Source organism: Leptodactylus fuscus, chromosome 2 (genome assembly GCF_031893055.1).
Source record: "Leptodactylus fuscus isolate aLepFus1 chromosome 2, aLepFus1.hap2, whole genome shotgun sequence".
In the NCBI taxonomy this organism is placed as follows: domain Eukaryota; kingdom Metazoa; phylum Chordata; class Amphibia; order Anura; family Leptodactylidae; genus Leptodactylus; species Leptodactylus fuscus.
Window position 1 is genome coordinate 178844696 of NC_134266.1, and position 20539 is coordinate 178865234.

General features: G+C 42.3%; 1 protein-coding gene across 1 annotated transcript in view; it reads left to right on the forward strand.

Annotated features, from left to right (window-relative positions):
• Positions 1-5384: 5384 nt before the first annotated feature.
• LOC142195435 (cohesin subunit SA-2-like) overlaps positions 5385-20539 on the forward strand; it is an 86659-nt gene continuing 71504 nt past the window's right edge. The window contains exons 1-5 of the mRNA XM_075265233.1: positions 5385-5643; positions 8880-8994; positions 10248-10314; positions 11916-12059; positions 16845-16941. Coding sequence (XP_075121334.1) covers positions 8954-8994; positions 10248-10314; positions 11916-12059; positions 16845-16941 — 349 coding nt within the window. The 5' untranslated portion in view covers positions 5385-5643; positions 8880-8953. The remainder of the gene's footprint in view (positions 5644-8879; positions 8995-10247; positions 10315-11915; positions 12060-16844; positions 16942-20539) is intronic.

Here is a 20539-nt window from a genome sequence, read left to right on the forward strand (position 1 = left end):
GTCACAGAACGAAAATGGCATTGTAAATCAGCGCCCAGGAGGGGCAGGTACAGCGGCACATATTTTATTAAAATTTTTTATATTTCTCTCCGATCTATAATCTTAAAACTATGTATTAAGCTTTTTTTATCTACGTCTACTAACCTAGTGTATAAATATTTTATTTACATTTTTTTTTCTTTTGTACTGTAATATTAAAACTACATATTATCCTATTCTTTCCATACTAAGCTAGCGTATATGTATATATGTGTGTGTGTGTGAGCTATAACCTACCGTATAACTTTTTTTATACTATAATATTAAAACTACATATTATCCTATTTTTTCTATACTATGCTAGTGTATATATTTTCTATACTAAGCTAGTGTATATATGTTTGTGTGTTTATATGTGAGCTATAACCTATATCTTATTTTTTTTTTAAGTTTTTTCCTAGATTTCTATTCTACTATTTATGTTTCCAGATTCTTATACATTTATCTAATCTTTATATTTTTGTAACTACATTTTTTTTTCCCTATTAATTCCTATATTTAGCTTACTATTACTACTACTCACTTCTCATCTAATCCTATTTAAGGCCGTGTTTTGATCCTAAGGAAGGCGAAAACCCTGTGAGGAATGGGCCAATTACTCTCAGCATAGGGGAAAATTCCTTCCTGTCCTCAAATCTGGCAATCGGAATAAATCCCATATCCTGTCTTGAAATGCAACTCTGGGGCCATGCAGTGGAAGGTGCCCGTCATGCCACAGATTTTGGTGTAGGTGGTGATTCCATCTAGGGCCAGCCCCAGGTCGATGATACGGGTGTGGCCTTCTGCATCCAACATGATGTTCTCTAGCTTGTTATCACTGTAATGAAATAAGAGAAGAAAATGATGATTTGCCCAGTGACAATGGAGATGAGGTATGGGTGACTACAAGACCAGGCAGAATAGCCAGGCAGGACCCTAGGAAAGCCGGGTGCATAAAATCCAGAATATAAAGGAGAGACATAGAAGGAAGAATGGTGGATGATGCCGTGTCCATGGATGTTCAGGCAGTCGCACATCTTGATCAAATCCGCCAGGTTGCCGCCAGACAGGTACTCGGTGATGAAGTATGCCCGCTGCTCAGAATGGTGTGCGGCATACGGGTGGCAAATGAAGGGGCATTCTCTGGCAGCGGCAAGTATCTTTTGCTCTCTCAGGATGGTCTCCATATCGTCCATGAAGGTTTGTCGGCCAGGGACTGATGCCAGGAAACCCTGAAGTAGATAAAAGGAAAATTGTTATTACATCGAAAAGGAAAAGGGGCTCATACGCATCCTGTAGTGTCAGCTCTGGGATTGTGTATGGAAAGGCCATAAAGGGGTCTCTACTAGAGATGAGCAAACACTGTTTGGATCAGCCGATCCGAACAGCACGCTCCCACAGAAATGAATGGAAGCACCTGGCACATACGCTTTGCCGGCGGCCGGTCGCTTAACCCCCAGCGTGCTGGCCGCTTCCATTCATTTCTATGGGAGCATGCTGTTCGGAACGGCTGTTCGGAACAGTGTTTGCTCATCTCTAGTCTCTACTATTACCATATGGGAATGAACAGAATAGGCACAAGTTGACTGGGTGGATCAGTTCGGGATCAGCATTTGGCTCAATTTAGGTCACGTTTTTTTTTTATCTGTTTTTTTTTGATCTGCTTAATAGATGCCAACAGATGGTCGTCTGTATACATCAGACCTGGGCAATGTGCGGCCCGCGGGCCCCATCCACCCCTCTGACTGCTTATAACCGGCCCGCATAGCTAGTGGAAGGTTTTTGAAGGACCTGTGATGATGTCATCACAGCCTATCACCAGGATAGACTATGACTCGTTAGTGGGCGGAGCCACACGGGACTGTGTGCTTCCTGCAAGCTGCCGGCTATGGGGGCTGCAGGATGATAAAGAGAGAAGAGACAGTATGTGTGAGCAAGAGGGGGAACTAGGGGTAGATGTAGGGGGGCAGTTAAACTTAATGCACATGTAGGGGGGACATTAAACTAGGGGGCAGATGGAGGAGGATATTAAACCATGGGGGGTAGCTGGAGGGGGACATGTCTTCCTCTAATTGCCCCCAGTTTAATGTCCCCCTCCAGCTGCCCAGTTTAATGTCCCCTCTAGTTTCTGTTAGCTTATACTGGGGCACCAGGAGAGGGACTTAATACTGTGGGACATTTGGAGGAAAACGTTATAATGTGGGGGTGTATAATGTTAGGGTGACTGTAGGAGGATTTTACTTTGTGGGGTACATGGAAAAATGATTGAGAACGGGCGGAGTCAGTAGGGAAGTGGGTGGAGCTAAATTTGCCGCAACACGCATGGCCCTCTAGAACTGTTACAATTTCTGATGTGGCCCCATGGGAAAATTAATTGCCCACCCCTGGTATACATAGAGATCAGTGTTAAAAAAAATGGATCCATTTTCTACACAGAAGGGTAATCTACCATACTTGTGTCTCTCTGCAAATAAAAAACTGCAAGATATGGATTACATGATCAGAATAGAGCCTTATTCACATTGGATCAATGTATGTATTGTATAGCATAGACCAGTATATGGATATAAACAGTCCGCCCCCCACAGCTCTGATCCTGAGATCCTCCATGAGTCAGAGTACCCCTTTATAATAACACTAAACCTAACTATGGTGATACAAAGAGCAGATGAGATATGGGGCATACAACAGTGGTCATGGGGGCGTCCTAACAGTCACCCCATAGACCTAGACTACAATTAATATCTACCCAGTCTGTAATGTTGACAACAGGAAATAAAATAGGGGTCAAAATGAATAAGAAGTGATAAAACTTACTTTGCCAAAGTGGCCCCTACCCAACATCTTGTGGAGGATGAAGCGGCTGATGGTAAGGCCGGGGTAGGGGCCTGATGTTTCAGCATCTTGGCTGCTGTCAGGGGTCAGCTCCTGGTCCTCCGATCCTTTATCCTGGGATCTTCTCTTCTTGTTCTTCTCTTTTAGTCCATCGTCACTCACCTCTTCTCCATCACTCTCCTCTTCCCTCTTCGTCACTCTCCTCTTCCAGTGGACACCATTCTGGTCGTCTCACTCAATCCAAAAATATCCAAAAGGCAAAATAAAATCTGAAGAAATCCATAGAAACTCTTCTTCTCTCCGCCGTCGACAGTTAAGAACTGAATGTCAGTTGGCCGTGTGCAGGTGACATGATGTCATGGCCGTGAGACCCTCAGGTAGCTCCTGCCTGGCAGTGCTCCATTGCCCTGCACTGCCATATACACTGTGGGGTTGGCATCATGGGGGACAGTCCAGTGTCCTGAAGATTGGGAGAGACCGTTATGGCAACTTCTAGTGCTGCATTATTAGTAGATGGGGAAGAAGTGACTGCTGTATGAGGGCCGGCCGTGCCCATAGTCCATTAATATAGAAAGTGTTACTACTAATATGTATAGAAAGAATATATGTGTAATACATGTTCCTGGGAGTCTATAAAAAACATAATCATTTTAAAGGGCTCTGACAATGGTTATTGGGGCACTCTACTCTTCTTTATGGGGACCCTGTAATTTTCTTTATGGGGGCACTGTAATCTTCTTTATGGGACACTCTAATTTTCTGTAGGGGCACTCTAATCTTTATGGGAGCACACTAATCTTCTTCAGGGGTACTCTAATCTTTAGGGGGCACTCAGGTAAAGGTTACAGAAAATGATCATGTGAAAATTCTTCCCCCTCTTACAATGAGCTTTACTCTAAATTTAGTGTATCCGAGATAGAGAGGGGTTAACCATTTCATTGTAATACCGCCCCTGGTGGTTGCACCTATAGACCTGGGTTCTATGCATTGTATACAGACCATTGACATAACTCCCAACCGTCCCGATTTCCGCAGGACATTCACAAGTTCGGTGTCCTGCCCCGCGGTCCTGGTCGGCGGGAGGTATGTCCCGGAGGACGCCTATGAGTTGAACACATAAGCAAGTAAAGCAGGAGCTGTCACAGCTCAGCTCCTGCCTTACCGCTGCGCTCCGGCTTCTGCATGTGTAGACGCATTGTGATGATGTCACATTGCGCCTACAACTATGTCAGTGACCGCGGAGAGAGCTGCGGGGGAGTGTTGGTGTTTTTTTGTGTTAAACATTGACGGAAACATAATGAAGGGGTCATAAAACTGTGAGCAGATGAAGGGGGAAAAAGACATGAATCTGGGGGCAGAGATAGGGGGACATGAATCTGGGGGTAGAGATGTGGGGATATGAAACCGGGGGCAGAGGTGGGGGCCATGAAACTGTGAGCAGATGAAGGGGGAAAAAAGACATGAATCTGGGGGCAGAGATAGGGGGACATGAATCTGGGGGCAGAGGTGTGGGGACATGAAACTGGGGGCAGAGATGGGGGGACATGAATATGGGGGAAGAGATGGGGAGACATGAAACTGGGGGCAGAGATGGAGGGGGGACATGAAACTGGGGGCAGAGATGGAGGCAGGACATGAAACTGGGGGCAGATGGAGGGGTTAGGGGGCGTTCACACTACCGTCTGTGTCCGACAGGTAGTGTCCGCTCCTAGTGTCTGTTCAAAATCTGGCACGGACATTAGGAGCGGACACTAGCTGTGTCCGTGACACCTGTCATTTATTTAAATGGCGATCGGGTGCGTTCTTTTGCACGCCGTGCCCTTCCTTCACTGTCCGCTTGTAAAGATGTCGACTTTTCAAGCGGACAGAAAAACCCTACATGTCGGGTTTTTCTGTCCGCTTGAAAAGTCGGACATCTTTACATGCAGACAGTGAAGGAAGGGCACGGAGTGCAAATGAACGCACCTGATCGCCATTTAAATAAATGACAGGTGTCACGGACACAGCTAGTGTCCGCTCCTAATGTCCGTGAGAGATTTTGAACGGACACTAGGAGCGGACACAGACGGTAGTGTGAACGCCCCCTTATATAAAACTGGGAGAGAGATGGAGGGGGGACATATAATTTACGGGTGACTGTAGGAGGATTATACTGTGTGGGGGGCACATGAAAAATGAACGAGAATGGGTGGAGTCGACATAAAAGTGCCGCAAATTTTGTCCCTCTTTCTGCTCTTCATAAATTGGGAGTTATGCCACTAGTATTTGTGAGCACCTGTGGGGACAATATGGCCGACACTGGTTCTGCGATTCTGTATTTTCAAAGGACGAGCGACGTAAATATTACATAGTAATGGCAGACGCGGATTTACATCTATTGGGTTTAGTAATGGCAGACGCGGCTATACATCTTTTGGGTTTGCACCTGCTGTGCCAGTAGTAGTTGTACTGCCCCATCCTGTACACACTTCTGTACACTCGCAGCAGTGCCAGGATTGGTAGCGCTCCCGCTGGTCCAGCACGAAGGAGGAAGCAGGAAGAATGAAGGGCGGGCTCAGCACCAATCACATCCCCTCTCACAGGGAGGCTCCGGGGATACAAGGAGGTGTTCCCGCCGCGGTCCAGCCCGTCATCTTCTCAGGACAGGTACCCGGACTGGAGGAGGAGCTGCAGGCTTGTTAGTAAACACAGCTCCGTAGTAGACACGCACGTCTGAGGCAGCGGAGGCGGTGCACTGCGGTCAGCTCGCCATGTTACCAACTTTTGACGAGGCTGCGACTTAACCCTTGCGTATGTATAGCAGTTTTAAGAGCTCAGAAGCCGCCATGTTTGTTTCAGCTTGTGTGTCTTGCTGGCCTGTATGTCTGTATACGTATCCTACTGTATGAGCCCTGAGCGTCGTGCCTTTCTATGGGGAGTACCAGGAAGTGCCCGTGCCCTCTCACTGAATGCATGTACATAGTGGCGCTGTCCTGTGTGACTCTCGCCTTACTTCCTGGTACCTAGCCTAACTGTGGGCTAAGTATGTATGGATGATAACACAAGAGAAAAGAGCGCCCCCAGCAGGTGACCAAGAATAAACTTTTATGTCTTTTGTGGACAGTGTTGGACTGAGGTCCTTGGACCCATTAGATAAAATGATTCTCAGGGCCCCCTAGGAAACAGACCTCAGTACTCTTCATATTTGGGTGTCTTCTGCTGGACCAATGTTGTGCCAGAGTCTGGGCCACTGGCCGGCCTGATAGTCTCTGTGCAGCAGGGGGTAAAGGCTGCAGACATTATAGTGTACAACCAGTTATAAACAGATAGTACAGGTGACTATAAGGAACAATGACAAACATTTGTAATATTCTTTTCCCATAGGGACTCGAAGTTCAGGGATCATTGCCGAGTAGGATAGTTAGTGGCTCCTACATAGCTGCTCGTCCCACAGCACCCACAGGGGTTAGTTATCTTACAGACAGCCAATGTACCCATCTGTATATTTCTGGCATATGGGAGGAATATCAAGCAAACATAGGGAGAACATCTAAACTCCATTCAGATGATGCCTCTGTATCAAGCACAGGTTTCCAACAGTGCTAATCACTGACGCTGAGTTCACACCAGTGTTCAGGTCTCCGTTATCAGGTTTCTGTTTTCTGCATGCAGAAGACGGAAACCTGTCATGCAGAGTCCGGCCATGAGCGCCAGTGAGCGTTTTATGCTTTTCACGGCGAAACCGTTTTTTTTTTTTTTTTTTAACCGGACACAGAGTACTGCATGTCCAACTCTGTCCGGTTTAAAAAAAACGTTTTTGCCGCGGAGAGCATAAAATGCTCATCAGTGCTCACGGCCGGACACTATTCAATCCCATTCAAATGAATGGGTTTGAAAGATGCCTGCAGGTTTCCATCTCCTGGCCCTGTTTTGTGCAGGAAACGGAAACCTGCAGAACGGAGTCCCGGGCGCAGATGTAAACGAGCCCTTAGCCACTGCGCTGCCTTTTGTAATATGTCTTATTAAAGGGGCTCTATCACTGGGAAAAGTCATTTTTAACTAATCACATCCTTGCATAGCCTTTAGAAAGGCTATTCCACACCTACCTTTAGTATGTAAATTGCCTCAGTGGTTTCTGAATAAGTCTGTTTTTATTTACATGCTAATTAGACTTGGTGCACGATGCATCGTGCACCCTCTTTGCTATTGTTTCCTATGCGTATATACAGCACAGGCTGATGACTCAGCTTCCTGTTTGCACACAAACATAGGAGATAAGGAGAGACGAGTGCTGCTGGGAACTTCCTGTGCTGGCTGGAATCTCGTTAGCATATGAATAAAAAAATGACTTATTCAGAAACCACTGAGGCAATTTACATACTAAAGGTAGGTGTGGAATAGCATTTCTAAAGGCTATTCAAGGATGTGATTAGTTAAAAATGACTTTTCCCAATGATAGAGCCCCTTTAAGTCCTTCCTAACATAATAGTAGGCAATAGTCCACTCTGATCGCGGGTATTGTATATTGTATCTTTTCCCCCAGTAAAAGTTAAAAAATTGCTCCATAAGGGTCCATTCACACGGAGTAAACGTGCGCTCATTTTGGCAAAATACACGTGTAAAGAGTACACGTGTAAAAATAAGACTCCCATTGACTTCAATGAAATCTTTTACATGTGCAGCGAGATCGCCAGAGCCAGAAACCTTTTCAAGGCTTTCAGGCCTACCATAGTAATATTACTAATGAGGCTGTTGTATTGTAATCTATAACACTTGGAATCAGATTATTGCTGGTTCAACCCCTAGGGTGGAATAATAAAATAGTAAAAAAATAAATAAATTTAAAAATAAAAAAAACCAAAACCTAAAAATTCAAATCACCCCCCTTTCCCTAGATTTAAAATATGGATAAATAAAGAGACACTAGCAAGTTATACATTATCACGTTCAAACACGTCTGGTGTACAAACATATAAAAGTATCCTTCCTATACACTGAACGCCGTCGCGGGTAAATAATCCCAGCCAAACCCCTGTATTTTCACAATTTTACGCCACAGAAAAATTTGAATAAAAAGCAATTCAAACATTTCCCAAAACGGTACAAAATGGTATAACTAAAATGTACCTTTGGCCCACAAAAAAAGCGCCTTATGCATTCCCGTACACAGAAATATAAAAGAGCTATGGGTGTCAGAAAATATGACTTCAAGAATTTTTTTTTTTGCAAAGTTTTGAATTTTAAACTTATGTATCATTTTCTGTGTCCAGGATGAATGACAATCCAGGGACTGCTGGTGAAATTTACTGGTGGCAGTTTTTTTTTAATGAAGTCTGATTTCTGTATGTACACAGTATTGTATGGTCTTGGTGAAAGAAGGTGGAACTTCTGCCAATGTATAAATTGCACTGAGAATGTCCCTTAAAAAGGACCTTTCACATCCTGGGGTACATGCAGTGTAATACACCGCTAAAAAGCAGACAGTTTCAGTGCACTATAGGCTTTCACGTTCTGTGCCCCCGGTGAAGAGCTCTCGGTGCTGGTACCGTAGCTCTTCACTGTCAGAAGGGCGTTTCTGACAGTCAGTCAGAAATGCCCTTCCTCACAGCAGCATCTACTGCGCTGTATTGTGAGAGGGGATGTTCCTTACTGCCCAGCCATGATGCTGAGTGGTGAGGAATGCCCCCCCAGTACTTGCCCATAGACGAGTACTATCAGGAGGGGAGGGGGTGTTCCTCACCGATCTCACAGTAATGTGCTATATAGGCGCTGCTGTGAGAAAGGGCGTTCCTGAATGACTGTCAAAAACACCCTTCTGACAGTGAAGAGCTACGGTATCGGCATCGATAGCTTTTCACTGAAGGCACAGATCGTGAAAGCCAATAGTGCGCTGAATTCAGCGCACTGTTGGCTTACTAGTGGTATATAAAACCACATGTGCCCCAGGAGGTGAAAAGTCCTCTTTAACATACTCATGTTGGTCATAAATATGATTTTACTTGTAAGGAAAAAATATCCTAACCATTTTCTGCAAAATCCTTCCACAGGCTATCAATAAGACTGCTAACGGAGAGAACGCAAAGAACTTTTGGTTATATCCTGAGGGCAGAATGCATCAGAAATGATAGCTGTTTCTAATTCATCTGCAGATCTCTGTCAAAAGTAAGATGTAAAGGTGGCAATGTTTCTTTTTAGTATAGGATTTTGAAAAAAGTGCTATATAGAAATGCTGAATTCTACTTGGGGGGCGTTCACACTAGCTCCAGCGTCCGATGCTAATGTCCGCGCAAAATCTTGCGCGGACATTAGCATCGGACACTAGCTTTGTCCGTTACATTTTGCATTGATTTAAATGGGACATCATATGCGTTCTTTACAGTCTGTGTCTGTCCTTAAGTGTCCGTTTGCAAATATGTCCGATTTTCCAAGTGGACAGCTAACGGTTAGTTCTAATGATATATATTAAAGATGCATTGTAGGAATTTAAAGGGGTATTCCCATGAACCTAGCCATTTTTAAATTTGTAGATAATTAAAAGTTAAACATTTTTGCAAATATTAGTAATTAAACATTTTGCAGAGTTTTAAAGATTTTCTCTAAATATCTTGTGGTCACAGTCTGTTGTCTTGATCGGTAGCCAGTGGATACGACTATGAATGCAGGAACTTTCTAAGGTCAGAAAATCAGCTATGATTTTCTTATTGTGGCCGGGATATCTTCTGATACATGTAGTGTCTCTGCCTGATAACCCAGGTACAATAAGAACATCATGGCTGGGTCCTGACAAGTCCCAGACCATAGAAAGTTTCTGTATTAGTGGTCGTAACCATTGGCATCCAATCAAGAAAACAAACTGTCACTACTAAGAAAGTTAGAGAACATCTTTAAAACTCTGCAGAATTTTTAATTACTTATATTTGCAAAAATGTTTAACTTTTAATTATCTACAAATATAGATATGATTATGTTCATGGGAATACCCCTTTAGGTTTCTTTTTTAATTAAATTCCTAGACTAGACAGTTTTTCTGTGCCCTAATAAAAATAACAAAACTATTTTTACATATATAATATAAATAATAAATAATATAATATAAAAATGGAGTGTCCATTCACTTCTCTTTATGCTCTCATGATTGATTTCACCAGCCTGCACCCACCTACTCCATAGCAAAGACCACTGACTTCTAATCACAAGCATCAGTCCAGTGACAGTCTGCTTCTTCCCCCATATTGCTCATACACAATTTCCTCTGCAGTTGTCTCCGTAACCAGTAACTATTCAGCCCTGCTAGTATATGAAGAAACAGGCAGTGTGGGGAATTTGTAATGTCTTGCATGCCCATTTACTAGCATGAAAAATTTTGATTTTAAGGTTTCATAATGAATAAATTTATATATTTTTTTTCTCTGCAGGGAGAATGCCAACAGTAATTCCCTTGCTAGCATAAGCAATGGAAGCTTGGACCACTCGATGACCCCAGTAGGTTCTTAAGCACATATTTAATCTTGTAATGGCAAATGTATATGAAGAGAAAACTTACTTCTGATGAGTAAATAAATTATCCACGGATTGTTAAAAACTCCCTACCTTCTGCTAAGGCCCAACGTAGCGGGCCGCAGCAAAAAAGCGCAACGCATCACATCGCTTTTCACAGAATGTCCGCAGAGTAAACCTGCTTCCATTGTAACTATAGTGTACCTGCGTTTCCCTAGGTATATTTGACATGCTGCTATTTCTAAAGTTGCAGCATTTCTGTGCACATATTTTTCTGCAATGTTTGGGTGGGATTTGCTAGAATCTCATCCACTTTGCAGTGACTGTAATACACCGCGTTTTTTTTCTGAGGCCTAACTTATCTGTGGAGCTAGTTTAATATGTTGGGTATTGATGACAGACACTCTTTAACCCCTTCATGCAAAATCTTATACATGTATATGTTTAGGCATGCAATGATTGCAGCTGTTAACACTTTAGATGCCACAGATAAACACGAAATGTTAGATGGATGTTTAGCAGGATCTAAATCTTCGCTGTTATACCGTATTTTGCGGACTATAAGGCGCACCGAACTATAAGGCGCATTACCCATGAGCGCCTTATAGTCCTGCCTAGGTCCATATATAAGGCGCACCGGACTATAAGGCGCACCGAACCATAAGGCGCAGCGCTGTCCGGTGCGCCTTATATGTGATTGAAAGCGGCGTCCGGCAGACTTTGCCGGCGGCCGCTTAACCCCCCGCGTGCCAGCCGCTTCTATTCATTTCAATGGCACGCTTCCATTGAAATGAATGGAAGCGCTCGGCAATCGAGGAGTTAAAGGGATTCTACCATTAAAAGAACTTCTTCCTTCTTGATCACGTCGGAATAGCCTTAAAAGGCTATTCGTCTCTTACCTTTTTACCATAGCCAGCGCCACCTTTTTCTGCAGCTCCGTCTCTGTCTTCTTTGGGCCTCATGGATGACGCATGCGCAGTCGGCTCTAACAGGCTCTCGCAGCCAGAGCCGACTGCGCATGCGTCATCCAAGCTCAGGGAGAAGGCGGCGCTGGCTATGGAAAAGGTAAGAGACGAATAGCCTTTTTAAGGCTATTCCGACGTGGTCAGGGGGAAGAAGTTCTTTTAATGGTAGAATCTAGAGTTGAGTGAGTACTGTTCGGATCGGCTGATCCGAACAGTACTCGCTCATCTCTAGTAGAATCCCTTTAAGCAGCGGCCGCCGGCAAAGTCTGCATGCCGCTTCCATACATTACAATGAGAACGCGCTATTCAAATAGTTAGAGATGAACGAATACTATTTGAATAGCGCGCTCCCATTGCAATGTATGGAAGCGGCATGCAGACTTTGCCGGCGGCCGCCGCTTAACTCCTCGCGTGCCGCCGCTTCAAGCCTTATATAAGGCGCACCGGACTATAAGGCGCACTTTCGATTTCCTCAGAAATCGAAGTATTTTATGTGCGCTTTATAGTCCAGAAAATACGGTATGTTATGTTTTATGTTATATTGCCTTAGATATCTGTGTACTTGACTCAGTGCTGGTCGTTTCATGTTTCAGTTAAATTGCTTTCATTATTACATAATAGGTGAAGAGAGGCCGAAGACAGTCTGAAAATCTCTCTCGAAGAAATTCCTCAAGGCGCAGTAGGGATAGTCGTATATCAAATGGAGATGTAACTGAAGCTGTGACTCTGTTTGAAGTTATCAGCATTGGAAAAAGAGCAATACAGGTAAGTTTTTTTTTTTTTTTTTTTTTTTTTTTTTACTCTTTTGTATAAATTTTGGGACAAGATTAAATGGAAGATATGGACTGGTTTCAGACAACATACACACCTATAGTTACAATAGTTTTGAGTATAATCCAACCAGCTTCCCAAGGAACAGCCATCTACAGTGTGCTATGTAGCCGATTGAGATCCAATGATACATGATACCGAACTGCTAATGATGTGGGTAAAAGTAAAAAGAGAGTTCACTACTGCTGAGCAACACAACGATAGTGGTACGGGGATATTGTCACTCCTTAGAGAGAGACCACCATATAGGTGTGTGGAGACTTGTTAAGCCTTTAGCACTCCACTTTGCAAGGAACTATGGGAAGAATATGCAAATCTACCTTCCATGATGTAATTAGGAAGACAGTTGCTGCCTCAGTATTACAAACCAATAGAGGGCGCTCACTGGAATGTGCAAGCCTGTCTTAAGACAGGATTCCAGTGAAATAACCCAATAATGGCTGCTCCCTTTAGCCTCATGCCCGACCTTCCAAGAGGCCTTTGTTTAGCAATGAAGCTGGGATTATTACCAGGTATAGTCTCTCAATTGAGGACAGCTGTTTCGATCTGGTTGGATCTCTTCAGCCCGATGTAGAGAGGACTATAGTGGTAGTAATGCAGAGACAATAATGTAACTTTCCTTTAGTTAATGAAGGAGGCAGTGTCAAGTTTCTTCCTTTTTAAACTTTCCTATATTACTTGTGACAGGCGGAACAATGTTACCAAAAGATAATCATATATTTTTCTCACTGAGTGATGTTCCAAAATTTGGGTGGACACTGATCCAAAGAGGACATGATTAACCCTTTCCCGACATTCGCCGTACTAATACGGCACATACCGGGTGTGTAACTATGGCAACCGCCAGGGAGCTGGGCGGCCACCATAGCCGCCGGGTGTCTACTGCTTTACGCAGTAGACAACCAGCGCTAATGTCTCCGATCGGTCCCCGGACCGATCAGAGGCATTAACTATTCCGGCACCTTGGTCAAAGCTGACCGAGGTGCCTTTTTTGTGGCGGGGTGTGGGCGCTGCTATTTTCCTGGTGATCACCGGCACCCTGAGTAAGCTCCGAGGCTGTAGTCATGTTACTATGACAGTCGGGAGTCTTGTGAAGGCTCGCCGGCTTGTCATTACATTGCTTCTATAGCAGGCTATGCTACATAGCCTGCAATAGAAGTGCTGGTACTTTGCAATGCATTAGCATTGAAATGCATTGCATTAGTGATCAGACCCCTAGGGGGTCTAATAAATGGAAAAAAAAAAAAAAAAGATTTTTTTTTTTTTTTTTTAACCACTTCCGGACCGCCCATAGACTATATACGTCCGGATAGTGGTTGTCTAGTTCTGCCAGGACGTACCTGTACGTCCAAGTCAGAACACAGCAGCTGCACAAGATCGTGCAGCTGCTTTCACTAGGAGCCGGCTGTAACTTCAGCCGGAGCTCCCAGAGAGATAGCAGGGCAGATTTATTACCTGCTCTGCTATCTCGATCGCTGTGTATACAGCGCTCAATGAGCGCTGTATACACGGCTATGGACGCAGCCATAAATCAGCTGCCTTCTGACCCGGCAGACACGTGATCTGCCGGGAGCAGTGTCCTGCCAGAGCTGCTGGGTCCTACAGGACTCAGATCAGCTCTGCATACTGTGTATACAGTGTGCAGGAGTCTGTATTTCTCCTGTAACTGAGGTTAAATGTAGCAGCCTCAGTTATAGGAGAAATCAGTCAAGAAAATCAAGTACAAAAAAAAAAAAGTGATCAGATGTCCCCAAAGGTCTCTTATCACCTTATGGAGACACAATCTGGGAAAAAAATAAAATAAAAATATAATAAAAAAAGTTTTAAAAAATGTAAATAAAATAATAATAAAAAATAAATAATACGCTAATAAAATGCCGTTATTAAAGGTTATAGCCCCACCCCCGACGACACCATACAAAATAAAAATTACTGTAACGGAGAGGAAAAACTATATTATAAAGTTTTTCAGTGACACTTTGTGTTATTAAATAAAAAAAAAATTATAAATTGAAAACCAGACACAATTTCCCTCCTATTTTGTTTATATTTTCCTGGATATAAAAAAAAATTAAAACACATTTGCAAATAAAAATAACATAAAAATAAAACCCTATGTGTCCCCGAAAAAAGACGCAAAATTAGTTGACTAAGACATACGAGAAAAATTTTACAGACCTCAAAACCGCACATACATAATAAACCTAAAATGTGTCTGGTCCTGGACCACAAATTGGCCCGGTACTGAAGTGGTTAAAAAAGTATTAAAAATTGAAATCACTCCCCTTTCCCTAGAACACATATAAAAGTAGTTAAATACTGTGAAACACAAACATGTTAGGTATCCCCGTGTCCGAAATCGCCCGCTCTACAAATCTATAAAAATATTTTTCCTGTACGGTAAACACCGTAGCGGGAAAAATAGTCAAAAGTGCCAAACCGCCGTTTTTTCACTGTTTTGATTCTGATAAAAATTTGAATAAAATGTGATCAAAGCAATAGCATTTCCCAAAAATGGTAGAACTAAAAAGTACACTCGGCCCCGCAAAAAAGACGCCCTATGCATCCCCGTACACGGACATATAAAAAAGTTACGGCTGTCAGAATATGGCGACTTTTAGAAAAATTTTTTTTTTCTAACACAGTTTTTTAGATTTTTTTTAAGGGGTTAAAATGTAAATAAAACCATATAAATTTGGTATCCCCAGAATCGTAATGAAACACAGAATACAGCGGACATGTCATTTTAGCTGCACAGTGAACGCCGTAAAACCGAAGCCCGCAAGAAGCCCCCATTCTGAATTTTTTTCCAGCTTCGCAGTACATTATACAGAATAATTAATGGTGGCATAATGAAGAAAAATTTGTCCCACAAAGATTAAGACCTCATATGGCTCTGGGAGCGGAGAAATAAAAAAGTTATGGGGTTTAGAAGGAGGGGAGTCAAAAAAGAAAATCAAAAAATGCCATCGGCGGGATGGGGTTAATATACAGAATACTGAAGACTGATTATTTTTAATGTTACAAAATAGTAAGTTAGAACTAGAGTACATTGTCAAAATCTTTATATACTGCTCATAATTGACTTATTTATTCATGATAAAGGAGGCACCTTTAGATTTTCAAAACTGTTAAAAACATTCAAAAAGTTTTTAAAAGCCCAATGACTTACATGAAGGTTTCACTCTGGGGTATATCTGTACTGAAATTTCATATGAAATTGTTGGACTCACAAAAAGGAAAAATTGGAGTCCAAAGTGATGTTCTGTTGGAAAAAACATGGGGGGGGGGGAGGGAGGGGCTGGGAGCAGCTCTGAGCTGTGTATGTCTCTGCCACAGACAAGTAATGGAGCTCCTCAGATAGGGGAGGGGGGAGGTGAGTGCTTCGGTATTTCTGAGCTGTTTTAGCTCCTGCTCTTCCACTTTTCAGTCGGTTTAATTGAATTTGCCTGATAAGGACTGTGATAGGGAGTCCGGTACCTCTGTATGTAATGCAATCTGACTCAAATCCAGCTCTGCTACATCAGCTTCATACTGTGGTAATTCATTTACAACCAATCCCTCATTACTGACTGCAAACATAGCAGAGCAAGTGAAACCCCGCCCACCAATGTACCGAGAAAACCAGGAAGTGAAGAGAGCAGACAGCATGCAGGTTGGTGAACAAGCGAGATGGGAATACCCCTTTAATTTTTGGGAGATTCCATTGCACAGTTTAGAATCACATACTTTATGGGGAATTGTGTTCAGGAGAAATTATGTAACAAACAAAGGGCACATTTTCTCCTTCACCGCTTGAGAAAGTGAATTGTTTGGGGCTAAAACAATGTATTAGTTTCTTAAAAAAAGTAATTTTTCATGCCACAATGTTAATAAAATCTGTAAAACAGCTGTGTGATCAAAATTCTCATTATACCCCTTGATAAATTTCTTGAGGGGTGTAGTTTAAAAATGGGGTCACTTTTGGAGTTTTTTTGATTGCACTGAAACTTTAGAGGCTCTGTAAATAAGACATGGCACCTGAAAATGAATCTTGGTTGTTATACTTAATCCATCTTATGAATTGGTAAGGTTGTTCTATTTTTTATGCGATTTGAGTGTCCTATAGGACTTTAATATTTTTAAGTTTTATATATTTATATTATAGTTACATTACATAGAAGATGAGGTTGGATGAAGACATCATTCTATCAAGTCCAACCTATAACCCTAAAGTCTCCTACAGTGTTGATCCAGAGGAAGGCAAAAAACCCCATGAGGATTATGCCAATTACCCCATTTTAGAGGAAAAATTTCCAACTCCAATCTGGCAGTCACTATAAAAACCTTGGATCAACGTGTCCTTAAAATCTAGAATCAATAACCCTTAATATTGTTCTCTTCAAGAAAGGCATCCAGGCCCTCTTTGAACTTGTTCAATGAATCCACCATCACCACTTCCTGGGGCAGAGAGTTCCATAGTCTCACTGTTCTTACTGTGAAGACTCTGGTGTCAGCCCTGGATGCCTTCATAGTCCTGGAGAGCAATGATAGCCAGCAGTATTGTTCCTCTTGGGTTTGGAGAAGGTGGAGGAGAGTTGCCTAGTAGATACTACCCATTTGTTTTGAAAAGTATGTTTTCTTTTGAAATGTTCTGTTCAGTTTCTATCCTTCTGCACCAATTGGGAAGGTGTTATTAAACTTTGTGGGTGTAATGTATCTAATGGTGCCTCTTTGTAGTCTGTTGTAGATGACTGGATTGAAGCCTATCAGGAGGACAGGGATGCTGCTTTGCTTGATCTCATTAATTTCTATATTCAGTGCTCAGGATGTCAAGGTAATATAATTTAACTTATTTCATTTTAACAAAATACTAATTATTAAAACAAAACTGACATCTTTTTATCATTGTTAAAAACCCTACTTTAACCTTTCTAAGGCTGAGTTCACACTGGTATTTTGGTCAGGATTTTGAGAAATCAATGGGAGCCGGTCAGTTCTTTATTTTCTGGAACAAATGGCTCCCGGAAAAAAGAACGGACATGCTCATTCTTCAGGCGGAGTCACCTCGTGATTCCACCTGAAGACACTCCCTTCTCCCGACTAGGCCCATTCATTTGGGCCTAATCCAGAGCGGAGTGCGCGACTGGATGCCGGTGCATTGCATCAGGATGCAGTCGCAGCTACCCGCATTTTGGAACGAAACCTGAGGTGGCCTCCGCCTCAGGTTCCGAACCAGAAAACCTGTGTGAACCCAGCCTAAGGGACGTTCATACTACCATCGGTGTCCGTGGCTATTGCCGATACAAGATTTTAGTAACGGACACTAGTTAGTCCATTTGCAATTTCCACTCATTTCAATTGGATTTTAACTTGCGTTCTTTAGTGTTAGTTTGTGTCCTTTAGTGTCTGTTTACAACCATGTCCATTTTTTTCAAGCGGACAAAAAAAATCCTACTTGCAGAACTTCTCTGTCCGTTTGAAAAAACGGACAGTAAGTGTCCGTTTTTTTTTAACATTGAGGTCTATGGGCAACGGACAGTAACTGATAGCCATCAGTTACTGTCTGTTTGTGTCTGTTATGATAGGTGTCTGTTTTTATTTTATTTGGGTGTCAGTTATAAATGACCAAGTCTAATATTTTTGACTCCTTTTTTTAATTTGGTTGTGACTAGAGATGTGCGAGTAGTATTCGATCGAATACCTCCCCTGCATAGTTATTGGTGCAAAAAAGCACCAGGGAAAGTGGGAGGGGCATCAAATTTTTACTGGTCCTCCCACCTTCCCTGGTGCTTTTTTAAAACAATAACTATGCAGGGGAGGTATTTGATCGAATACTACTCACTCACCTCTAATTGTGACTTTATTAATTAGGTCCAAGTCCTGTCTGGTTTCCCTTTCTTATTTCTTTGCTCTCTTTTAAATTACAGATGACAATGTATGTGAGACCTTTACTGTATTATTAAAATGAAATGGTCACTACTGTTTCAAAAATCTATGCATAAATTAATAGTACATGGCTGTTATATGAAGCATGTCAATATATCTTATCAGAGCAGTATTCTTCTTTTTATTTTATATAGCTGTTGTCTTGCTCTTTCAGTCCCTTACTAAATTGATATTTCCTATTAAAATATCTACTATAACAATCTCGAGACTCAGTGCAGGTCACATGAATCGGATTACATGTGTCTATGGAAGGCTATAGAGAGGGGAGTGGGAGCAGTGAGCTAATTAGGCTTCAGCGTGCACAGGAAGTTCTCAGCGAGAACTGTCTGCTATATGTACAGCACAGGCTGCTGCTGCTGCTGCTGATGACTCGTCTCCCTGCTCTCACACATAGCAGAGAATAGCAGAGGGTGCACGATATAGCCTAATTAGCATATAAATAAAAACGGGCTCATTCATAAACTACTGAGGAGATTTACATACAAATGGTATGTGCGGTATAGCCTTTCTAAAGGCTATGTAAGTATGTGCTTAGTTTAAAATGACTTTTTCCCAATGATAGAGCCCCTTTAAAGGATTTGGTCACATGACCATTGTTTTATTGGTCCCCATGCACCCTGAGAAAAAATAGAACATTCTATTTCTTGGGCCAATTGACAACAGATTACCCTCTCAGTGCACTCAGTTCTAAAGAAGTACTTTTTTAAGGCCAAGTGCAAGGTACTTTTGTGTAAATTAGGTGTTAGGCTGATACTGGAGCTGAATAGGAACTATATACAGTACAGACCGTTTGGACAGACCTTCTCATTCAAAGAGTTTTCTGTATTTTCATGACTATGAAAATTGTAGATTCACACTGAAGGCATCAAAACTATGAATTAACACATGTGGAATTATATACTTAACAAAAAAGTGTGAAACAACTGAAAATATGTCTTATATTCTACGTTCTTCAAAGTAGCCACCTTTTGCTTTGATTCCTGCTTTGCACACTCTTGGCATTCTCTTGATGAGCTTCATGAGGTAGTCACCGGAAATGGTTTTCACCTCTAAGGTGTGCCCTGTTAGGTTTAATAAGTGTGATTTCTTGCCTTATAAATGGGGTTGGGACCATCAGTTGTGTTGTGCAGAAGTCAGGTGGATACACAGCTGATAGTCCTACTGAATAGACTGTTAGAATTTGTATTATGGCAAGAAAAAAGCAGCTAAGTAAAGAAAAATGAGGGGCCATCATTACTTTAGGAATTGAAGGTCAGTCAGTCTGAAAAATTGGGAAAACTTTGAAAGTGTCCCCAAGTGCAGTTGCAAAAACCATCAAGCGCTACAAAGAAACTGGCTCACATGAGGACCGCCCCAGGAAAGGAAGACCAAGAGTCACCTCTGCTGCGGAGGATAAGTTCATCCGAGTCACCAGCCTCAGAAATCGCAGGTTAACAGCAGCTCAGACTAGAGACCAGGTCAATGCCACACAGAGTTCTAGCAGCAGACTTATCTCTATAACAACTGTTTAGAGGAGACTTTGTGCAGCAGACCTTCATGGTAAAATAGCTGCTAGAAAACCACTGCTAAGGACAGGCAACAAGCAGAAGAGACTTGTTTGGGCTAAAGAACACAAGGATTGGACATTAGACCAGTGGAAATCTGTGCTTTGGTCTGATGAGTCAAAATTTTAGATCTTTGGTTTCAACCACAGTGTCTTTGTGCGACGCAGAAAAGGTGAATGGATGGACTCTACATGCCTGGTTCCCACCGTGAAGCATGGAGGAAGAGGTGTGATGGTGTGGGGGTGCTTTGCTGGTGACACTGTTGGGGATTTATTCAAAATTGAAGGCATACTGAACCATGGCTACCACAGCATCTTGCAGTGGCGTGCTATTCCACCCTGTTTGTGTTTAGTTGGACCATCATTTATTTTTCAACAGGACAAAGACCCCAAACACACCTCCAGGCTGTATAAGGGCTATTTGACCAAGAAGGAGAGTGATGGGGTGCTACGCCAGATGACCTGGCCGCCACAGTCACCAGAGTGAAGGCAAAAGGGCCAACAAGTGCTAAGCATCTCTTGGAACTTCTTCAAGACTGTTGGAAAACCATTTCCGGTGACTACCTCTTGAAGCTCATCAAGAGTGTGCAAAGCAGTAATCAAAGCAAAAGGTGGCTACTTTGAAGAACCTAGAATATAAGACATATTTTCAGTTGTTTCACACTTTTTTGTTAAGTATATAACTCCACATGTGTTAATACATAGTTTTGATGCCTTCAGTGTGAATCTACAATTTTCATAGTCATGAAAATACAGAAAACTCTTTGAATGAGAAGGTGTGTCCAAACTTTTGGTCTGTACTGTATGTCATGTAAAGGGGAAGACTGCTAAAAAGCTAAGTCACAGTCTCTTAACCTGAAAAGTGAAATGAAATGACAAGTACAGTACTCTTTTAGCTCTGTAGTTTTTTTAAAAAAATTTAGACTAATCCTTGTTATTTGTC